This window comes from Acyrthosiphon pisum, chromosome A1 (assembly GCF_005508785.2).
Source record: "Acyrthosiphon pisum isolate AL4f chromosome A1, pea_aphid_22Mar2018_4r6ur, whole genome shotgun sequence".
In the NCBI taxonomy this organism is placed as follows: Eukaryota; Metazoa; Arthropoda; class Insecta; order Hemiptera; family Aphididae; genus Acyrthosiphon; species Acyrthosiphon pisum.
The window spans coordinates 94,686,742-94,696,962 of NC_042494.1; the positions used below are offsets into that span (position 1 = coordinate 94,686,742).

The following is a 10,221-nucleotide window of genomic DNA, read 5'->3' on the forward strand; positions in this document are numbered from 1 at the left end:
AGTTGGAGTATTACTGTATACTATATAAAATGTCGGAAAGCTACAAAGTACAGGTAAATAATGTCATGCATTCAGTTGTGAGTGAATGCTAAGTCGTAATGATAATAATTACTATTGTCAAATTGGTTTTTCAGTTGCAGCAAGTAGAACAAGCTATCAATCACACAGAGAGTAAAGACCAATTGAATGAACTATTGTCATTACGAGATAGTTTGCTTGAAGTTATAGCTCTGACTAGTGAAACTTGTGAACCAGAGCAAACCACTCAAAATCCATTCGATGAAGAATATGCTCTATTTAAGGTAATATCTGTTAAATTTACTTTAAACTTTTAAGTAAATCAATTATAACTGTTTAGTCAGAAATTGAAACCATTGATGAAACACAAAATAAAAATTATGATGAAGATGATACGTCGTCCTGTGAAATTTTAAATGTTTCCGAAGATAAAAAAGTAAGTAATTCAGCGTTACCTGTTATAATATAATATTATAACACTATAACTTACGAGTAAAATATATTTTCAAATAATTTAGAAATTACAATAACATAATTAAACGAACATAACTTATCTCAATTTTGACTTTTCTTAAGAGAATGTGATGTCTCCTTGTGTTGTCTCTGTTCTTTAAACGTACAACAAAGCAAATTTGTTTTCAACTGTTCCAATTTAGTCTAGTAACCTTTATTAAAAAAGGCATTGGCTTATTAACAAATTTAAAGGTAAGAATATTATCCGTGTTTTCACATGGAGATTTTTACATTATTTTAATTTTTAAGTGTCATAATAATTTTTAAATTATAACATAAAACATTTCACATACTCATAACTTACATAAAAACTAATTAATAAAACCATGTGAAAACGGATAATATTCTTAGATTTAAGTTTGATAATAGGTAAATTCCCTATATTATTAAAGTTCACTTCACAAAATTGCAACTGCCGTACACAAATTTGGTATGTTGACATGTTGTATGTTTGTAAGACAGAAACAACTCGCACAGGTTCTCTTAATAATTATTTTTGCATGATAATAATTTTGATATACTACTGCAAAATAAATTAAAATATTGTAGATACTTTATACTTAAATTAAATTAGTAAATTAATGAAATTTGTTTTTAGGTAAACAATGATAGTCATTCATCCAATACAACTATTGAAATAGATTCAGATAGTTCTTGTGAAATTATTGATGACCATCGTGAAACTCCTGGAATTGAAGTAAATGTATTTATATTATTTATTAATTCATTACTAAAATATTTGATTTATTAGAACGAGTTGGCAAATTTACAAGGAACTAAGTGTCAAGCTCCATTTGAAACAGACTATGATGAAACATCAACGTATCATAATGCACTAATTATGTCTGTTAAAATGAATGATTCGACAGATCAACAATCATTGGATGATATATTAGTAAAGTTTTTCAAGCAATATTGATGTTTTAGTTTTTTTAATTTATCAAAATTATATTTTAATAGGTAACAGTATTGTATACAAATCCAATATGCAAACAAATGCTACCTTGTCAATTTTTTTTAAGTGGCGAATGCAAATATTCTGATGATAGATGTTATTTTTCCCACGGAACTCAAGTTCCTTTATCACGCCTCACAGAGTTTAAGTAATGTCGTATACAAGTTTATAATTTAATAATGTTTGCTAATATGCATATTTTTTTTTCCTTAATGTGTAGAGAACCAGATTTTAATAATTTAAAAATAGGAAGTCTAGTTTTAGCAAAATCATGTGAAGGTGGTCTTTGGTCTAGAGCCGTTGTCTTAGATGTTACTCATGGCACATCAAATAATGATGGAAGTTGCGTTGTTAAATATGAAACTAAAGGACTTGGAGAAACAGAAGTTCCAATGCAAAATATTTTTCCTTTGATTGGGAATGGTATAATCATATTTAAATGAGAGTGGGACAAAATATATTTACTTATACATTTATAGATGAAGAAGAATTTTACGAGTTGTCATCCGATAGTGACGAAGAAAGTAAAATTAAAGAACGCGATTCAGCAATAGTCAATAAAGTGCTATTAAATACAGAAACTATACAATCACTTGGAAGCTGGGAAAAACACACCAAAGTATTTATTTTTGTTTAATTAGTCGTTATGCTTATGATAGTGACATTAAAATAATTATGTTAGAATGTTTTGACTGACTTTTTTTTGTTTTAAACGATTTGTTTAATATACAAAATAGTAATGTTCATCTGTGGGCACAAAAATATAAATTTTGATCATTAGTGCATTATTATTTTTTTAGGGTATTGGATCGAAATTAATGGCTAAAATGGGATATATAATGGGAGCCGGATTGGGTAAAAACGGCGAAGGAAGGATTAACCCTGTAGAAGCTACAGTTTTACCAAAAGGAAAATCATTAGGTAAATGTTGAATCATGATAACATAATTTATTTTAATAAGCTTTTAAATTATGTTTTCACTATTTCCAGATCACTGCATGTCTGTAAAGAATACTGCACAAATTCAAGATGCACGTAAAAAACGAAAACAACAATTGAGACTTGAAAGATGTATGAAGAAATCTTATGAGAAATCATTAGAAAAGCCACCAGATGTTTTTACGTTTCTCAATAATCAACTCAGTAAGCCTGTCAAATACAAGTATGTGGCCATTTTATTTTATATTTAATTCATTATTTTGTATAGATATCAAAAACATTAATCAAGATAAAAACGTGATGGATCAGAAGAAATTAAAAAGTTCTACAATACACGACTTGAATGTTAGAAGCTTAAAAATAGAAGAAGATATAAAACGACAATTAATAAATGTACAAGAGTTAAATCATAAATTAAACCGAAGTACATCTGGTTCTGTACAGCACAATATGGTCAGTCAGAAATTGATCGAAGCTAATAATCATCTCTCACACTTGAGAGATGAAGAAAAGTCAATAAAAAAAGAACATACATACAGAGAAACTCACAAAAAAATGACCGTATTTTAATAATTCTAGGACTAGAATGTTGTACATATATCTGTAAATAATCTATAATACAATTGTTTTAAAAGAATTGAGTTTTTATGGTTGTTTCACTTGTTTGTATTTATAGAAGTAAATAAAAATAAATTATAGTAAGTATTACAACAGTACCCTACTGTATGTATAAATACATATAAATAAAATATATAATTATACAAACAATGGTTTTCTTTTTTGTTAAAATATGTACGAAAATAGTTTGAGTGTTTGACCTGTTTCAGAGGGTGGATGAGTAATTTTCCCTGTTAGGAATTATATTCATTTTTTAACATATTTATAAACATAATATGTACACATTGTAAATAAAAAAAACATTTGTATAGTTGTTTGTAACTCACAACAATAATACTATATTCGAACTAACAAATATTGAGCTATAACATTTCCAAATATTCTTTAAATATAATTTTTGATCGAAATTCTTTACATTCTTTCAATTTATTTAAAACATCACGTATACATTCAGGTCTTGCTGCTTCTAATGTTCTAATACATTCTACAATTACTATAATATTTTCTTTATTAGGCTGCACAGGACTTTTATCTTCATTATATAGTGCTTTGATCAATATTGTTAGCAACACTTTCCAATGAGTACACCGTCTTGGCCACGTTTGTTTAATAAATACTTCAATTGCCTAAAGATAAATTGCAAAATATTATAAGTAGATTTAGTGAAAGCAGTGTTTAAGTTAAATCATAGTTAATCTATGGTTAAATTAAACTACCTTAACTGTTGAAAATGTAGTTTGTCTGTACATAACATACTCTGCAAATAATGGTATCAAACGCTCAGACCAACGAATGCAAGCAAATCCAGTTGACTCCAAAACAAGTGGAAAAACTGATGCGTAACACACGATTGGCTCATATTTACGTTCTAATTCCATTCGTGGTAGTAAAATATTCATAACATCATCAAACTTTGTCCACTAATTAATAGATCAATCATCTGAGTAATAATAAGACATGATTCAAATAATAATATAAGACATTTACCTCCAAAGAATTTTTGTTGCTTAAATGTTTCATTTGCATTTTTGAAATCAGTGATAAAAGACACTTCATTAAATTGGGTATTAGCTGATATTCAAATGAACGCAGACCAGTTTCTAATGACTTCAGTAAAACAATGTCGTAGCCACTCATTGCTAATTCCGCAGAAGGCTAAACATAAATAAAATAAAGTTTTCGATTTGTGCTTTTAAGCAATACAATTTTAAAGTGCATATAACAGTAATATTGTATTAGATATAATATATATACCAAAACATATACTAACTGCATTAATAATGATGTGTTGAAAAGCATCTAAAGCCGTAAGTATACTTGAATCTTGGTAATCATCAAACATATTTAACGGTAATGGCATCACCAAGTATAATAAAGAATTTAAATGTGGCATCTAGAACATAAAGTATGTTGTATTAAAGAGGACACTTCACCTGCATGTGTCACAAACGTTCAACATAGCAAATTTGCATTCAGAAGAATTCATTTTAATTTTATTTGTTGATTTCACTATTTTAGTGAGTTTGACTACTGTCAGATTTAATGGTAAGAATATTATCTAGGATATGTAGGCTTTTATTGATAATTGTGTTTGAAGTGATAATTTTAAAATTTAAATATCAATAAAAGCCTGTTCTAGATAATATTCTTACCTATAAGAAATGTATGAAAATAGGTCAATTTATTCTCAAATTAAAATAAACAATACAAAATATGTTCTATACACGCTTGTAAGACGAAGACAATACCATGCTGATGTAACATCCATTTAAGTGAGCAAAAATGTTTGCTAAATAAAATCTTTTATAATGTTAACTTACTTTTAAGTATTTCAATATCCATATAAAGCACTCAACAGCGGCTGGATATTTTTTCCAATTATCATTTTCTAATTTGCATTGCAAACCAACGAAAATCTTAGAAATGTCTAGATGAGTAATTAATTCTTCAATATTTACACAATGCATGAGACTGCACAATTTTTCAATACACAATTTCATTAATGTATGGCTTTCTTCATCACTCCACGCTAAATTTGATTTGCAATGTTCACCACATAAATATAAGCAAGGAATTATTATGTCCTGAAGCTTAATTTGAAGGTCTACATCATTATTTAAGAGTTTACTCAACAAAATGCCAAGTTTATTTAATATAGGTTTAGCAATTTCTAAATGATCCAATAATGCTTTATCACGATTAGCCAAATCATTTTCATTATTTGATACTTCTGGTACACAACCAATTTGTATACATTTAATAATCTGGTCAGTATTTTGTGTATTACTTAGATCAATGTTTAATGCCATTTTGTAATTTTACCTATAGAGAAAATTTAAAAAAATTTAATTTAATAAATAAGACATCATTTAAAAATTATACAAAAATTAGAAATATAAATTTTATTCAATAATAGTACGATTACTTAACATAGACATTTAAATAATAATTTACAATAATATTAAAAATATACGTATATATATTATTAAATGTATAGCTATACTTGTAAATTAAACTCGCTAATTCCCAGTTCATTAATATTAAATTTATAACAAAGGTTTACATTTCTTCTTGTTATAGTTGCAAAAAAATCAAAACCTAACCTTTTGAAGAGAATTCTACGATTTACACAATCTAATAAAGAATCACCTTGTTTAGACTGAAAATAACTTTGTCTAGTAAATATAATTGGTACTTTAAAATCTTCCAAACAAATTTTCAATGATGATATCATTTTCTCTACATAGGTATCCATATACTTTTCACCACCAGATACTGAATCTTGCCAATAGTTTGCAGAAACACTATCCAAAATAACCAACCCCACTTGAGACTGTTCAGTAAGAAATAGTTTTAATCTTTGAAATGTAACATACAAAGTTGGACTGTCATAACAATTGATCATTGTTAATTTATTTAGACAGGCCTTAACTAAATTATCATCAGCGTTCTTAATTATACGCTTAATGATTTTAACTAGTTTGGTGATATTGAATTGTCCGTCTAGATCAATGTAAACAACACCTGCATCTAAACCACAAGCATTTTGGGGAATGATGCATTTGGCAATACATTCGGTCAAAAATAATGTTTTTCCTGTTGATGCATCTCCAATTATTTCTATGGTCTCACTAGTCAATTCGTCTGGTAATAAAGGTGTTAGATCTTTAATAATGGGCCGTGCTACAAGCCTTTCTAAAAGTTGCAATCCAGATTCAGCTTGAGATTTAAATTCCATAATTACCTTGTTCTCACGATATTTTTGTACTACTGAGAGCCAAGTTGAGCTTTAGATCCGTCAGTGACTTTTCACCGTATTTCTGTAAAGTTTTTATTGAATACTGAAAAAAAATAAATTATTAAATTTAATTATAAATTCAAAGTCAATAAATATTAATAATAATATATTAGAGCAAATCAAATGTAGTCAAAATGTTATTCAAAATAAAATAATGATAAACTTATAAGTTATAACCAACTAATTTTTTATATATAATTAACATTGATCCAAGCACAATTGTATACAAAACTAAATTTAAAAAAAACAAATATTAAAAAGTATAAGCTGTTTATAATTGTATTTATCTTACTTATAGAAATTAATTTAATTTATTTTCTTATATATTATGTATATTACTCAAATGTAGACTTAAGACTTAGGAACTCAAGAGCTTTGTTTTATTAAAAATAACAAGGGACATTACTACCTCTACTATTAGAAAAATAATAACATAAATATTATAATATTATAATTCTTGTGTATTATGAAAAGGTATAAAATAAAATTTGTATTAACATGTTTGATCAATCAATGATAGACATTTTGCAATCAATCAAATATAGATTTTAAATAATTGAACTAAACTTGATTAAAATTACTAGCATTTGGTTAGCATTTTATTTTTAAACTTAATTTAAAATAGTTATATAAAAAACAAACCTCATCAGTTTCAAATTTATTTTTTTTGAAATCTTCTTTTACCCAATTGATAAATTGCTGTCTATCACTTTCTAATGGTATAGTCTTAATTGTTTTTAAAAATTCTCTATACAGTTTTAATGATTTCTGACGTAGCATAAACTAGAACATAAAAATTCATAACATTTTAGTTATTTAACATTTGATATACTGTTGTCTGTTACGGACTGACTTAGGCATTATAATAAGAGTTAGGTAGTTATCAGATAATGATAAGTATTCAAGCCAAATTTTAAATTTTATTTTAGAAACCAGAACTTTTCTCAATTTTTGGAAATGTTTATCTTCTTCTTTTTCTGGCAGTTTTATCAAAATTCAAAAATTTGCTCATGGCAACTATTCATTGAGAGTTCTTTATCACTCAGTAGATCCATTGGCGGAAATCCATCAAAATTTCACGGAGGGCTAACATTATTAACATCAATGTGAGTGGGGCCCCCCCCCCCGGCTTCGATTCTACAAAACTAAAAAAGGAGGGGGCTTGACAGACTTTTGAGAGGCCAAGCCCCTAAGATTTCCACCAATGAGTAAATCACTGTAATGTATGTGTATTGTGTATAAATCATTATTTACAAAATAAGATTTTGAGCTGAGACGTTCTGTCAGCCTCTACTTATATTATATCTAATAATAATTTGATCAATATAAACTAACAATCATAAAAATATGAAAATAATTGAAAGGCAAAAAATGAATGCAACCATTATGACAATACTACAATGAATATTAAAAGAATAAAATTACTTATGAATCAGGGTTGGGATTTTATAGCACTTAAAATTACATAAGTTAAGATTTAATAAAATATTTATTAGTAATATTAGGGACACCACTTTAACATGTGTGATAAATAAACAATTTTTTTTAAGATATCCATAAACAATTCATATAATTTCCACAGACAAAAATGACAATACTATATTGAGATATACGAGGATATATATGAAAAGTGGAAAATAAGAATTTAGTTTTTTAATTTCATTGTTTACCTTACCGTAACATTGTGTAATTTTTTGGATTTCAATGTTTGATTGCATCTGTGTTCAAACGGATAGTAAAAAAGATTAGCATTGCTCAATCAAGTAACAGCCCTACAAATAGCGGATGTTTATAAGTAGTACAAGCTACTCAATTACTCTACAAACTAACCTCTAGATAAAATTTGTGTTCAATATTTAGAGGTTCCACTATACATAAATATTAAATAAGTATTAGGTACCTATGTTTGGTAAGTACCCACTTCTTAATGCGCCTTAATCACGAAGAGCAACAAAGTGCAAAGAGGCAGCAATGGTGTAAATTTTAAATTTTAATGAATTAGTTAAAATTGGATAAGTCTTGTTTAGTGGACGCAATCTCGTTAACAATTTGGTAAATTTAGTATTCACTCACTTGTTTCAAGTTCAGCGCTTTGTTGATCATATTTTATGTCAACCTGAAAATGTTTAGTGGACCACACATACAAATAAACATATATAATATTAGTATGTAAATATACCTTAGAGTTGGGTTTAAAACGTTTTAATATTTTTTTTTGCTTTCAAAAAATTACGACAAATTCAAAAATAGTGAAATTTGAAACCATAGACAAAAATCACGGATATGAGTCCGTGACAAAAATATATAAAATGCCTGTAAACCACGGACCACGAATTAAGATAGTGCTATCTTAAATCGTGGCTCTTACCATGCTTTTACCACAGAATAATTCTGATAAATCAGGTAACTGAATTGTGCATAATCTATTGCCTATGCATATCTTACAAGGGGTTTTAATAAAAATATTTATTTTTGAATTTTTCAGATAATATAATTCCAGAATCAAGATAAATTAATAATTATTATTATCATTGAAATTATGCTATTAAAAGTACTTATAAAATATTAATTATATTAATGTCATAACTCATAAGGCATGCAGAGTAAATATTTCTAAATGGTTATTTTAAAAATAAAACAAAATTATAAATTATATATCTGTTGCATAATAGGTTTGAATTGAATTGAATGATACATTATACATCTGTTAAGTATGTTATACTATATTAGGAAAAATGATTTCCGATTGTTCCATGTTAAAAACTTAAAACCTTCTTCTTAAAAGTATATTATGAAATGTTTTTTAAACACTTTTTAAATTTATGTATTTGTTATTTGTATCATAATATGTTAGTTTATTTAAGGTTCATAAATTCTAAATAATACACCTTCTAATTACTACTCGTTACCATAGGCATCTACTGTGCAAATATCACAGTTTCACTATGTCTAGACTTAAAAATAATTTATGTGGTGTTGAAACTGACTTGATAAATCTTCCCAAAAATGTACATCTTTTAAACATAATATTATTTGAATAGTGTCAATATAAAAATCCAAAGTATTCATAATAGCTATCAATTAATTTTGATACTTGTTAAAACATATTTGACTTTAATTTAGGAAGTTATGTTGGTTGGTCACAGTAGTCTTAAATTATATAAAATACATATCTAATTTCTATTTTTAATGTATCATAGGTACCTAATAATCATTATACTTTATACTTTATACTTTATAGATAGTTTATAAATACCTATAAAAATTAGAAGTTGTAAATGGCTGCCAGCGTCATTGATAAGAAGAAGTCGGGTATCTAGTTATTATACATATCTGTGCCCGTAACAGACGAATTTTCTATCAACACCCGAAACCCGAAATAATGATTCCAGTGCAAAGCCCTGCCTATAGGTATTGAACTACATTATACATTTACTAACTCATAATAATTCATATACAGTGTGATAACGTTAAGAGGTACCACTGAATATCTCAGATGGGTGACTTTGTATTGAAATGGGATTTTCGGGAGGTGATAGGGAGCGCTTAAATACATATTTTCAGACCAGTTTAAAATGTTTAGCTCACTCGGTACGCGCATGCGCAATACAACTTACTTTTTTTTAAATGGCAACCCCAGTTTTTTTCTGCAGATTCGAGTAGAGTATTTTTTTTCAAACATTTATTATACAAAAAGTTTTTTCTATTTTCAAAACTGACCAAGTTAAAGTAAGTCAAAAATTGGATTTATGCACAATTCGTGTTTAATGATATTTTCATTTATAACCACTGGAAATAATAAAATAAATGTGAAATAATTAAACATTAATTTTAGTTGTATGATATTTTGTCAACTGTATTAATTAATGTACAAAAAATA

At 27.0% G+C, this 10,221-nt stretch overlaps 3 protein-coding genes across 7 annotated transcripts in view; 1 reads left to right on the top strand and 2 right to left on the bottom strand.

Moving 5' to 3' along the window:
- The window catches only part of LOC100164746 (zinc finger CCCH-type with G patch domain-containing protein), a 3,659-nt gene extending 469 nt beyond the window's left edge, over nt 1–3,190 (top strand). For all 4 annotated transcript variants that reach the window (XM_001952793.5, XM_016806455.1, XM_029487818.1 and 1 more), the window contains 11 exons: nt 1–53; nt 135–302; nt 359–454; nt 1,130–1,228; nt 1,283–1,426; nt 1,492–1,634; nt 1,707–1,909; nt 1,966–2,105; nt 2,287–2,407; nt 2,477–2,629; nt 2,694–3,190. In XM_001952793.5, coding sequence (XP_001952828.1) covers nt 30–53; nt 135–302; nt 359–454; nt 1,130–1,228; nt 1,283–1,426; nt 1,492–1,634; nt 1,707–1,909; nt 1,966–2,105; nt 2,287–2,407; nt 2,477–2,629; nt 2,694–2,995 — 1,593 coding nt within the window. In that variant the 5' untranslated portion in view covers nt 1–29 and the 3' untranslated portion in view covers nt 2,996–3,190. The remainder of the gene's footprint in view (nt 54–134; nt 303–358; nt 455–1,129; nt 1,229–1,282; nt 1,427–1,491; nt 1,635–1,706; nt 1,910–1,965; nt 2,106–2,286; nt 2,408–2,476; nt 2,630–2,693) is intronic.
- Nucleotides 3,191–3,351: 161 nt separating this feature from the next.
- On the bottom strand, nt 3,352–8,640 carry LOC100575126 (TELO2-interacting protein 2). Of its 2 annotated transcripts, none has more exons than XM_008187015.3 (7): nt 8,415–8,640; nt 6,288–6,384; nt 4,864–5,365; nt 4,314–4,436; nt 4,031–4,198; nt 3,760–3,963; nt 3,352–3,669 (listed from the first exon to the last, which is right to left on the bottom strand). In XM_008187015.3, the coding sequence occupies exons 3-7, from the start codon at nt 5,350–5,352 to the stop codon at nt 3,406–3,408; spliced, it is 1,248 nt and encodes a 415-aa protein (XP_008185237.1). In that variant the 5' UTR covers nt 5,353–5,365; nt 6,288–6,384; nt 8,415–8,640; the 3' UTR covers nt 3,352–3,405. The 2 variants fall into 2 exon arrangements, with proteins under 2 accessions (XP_008185237.1, XP_029343679.1); XM_029487819.1 differs by lacking the exon at nt 8,415–8,640 and adding an exon at nt 6,984–7,003.
- LOC103310102 (DNA repair protein XRCC2) lies at nt 5,541–6,281 on the bottom strand. The gene has a single exon (XM_008187269.1). The coding sequence runs from the start codon at nt 6,279–6,281 to the stop codon at nt 5,541–5,543; it is 741 nt and encodes a 246-aa protein (XP_008185491.1).
- Nucleotides 8,641–10,221: the final 1,581 nt, after the last annotated feature.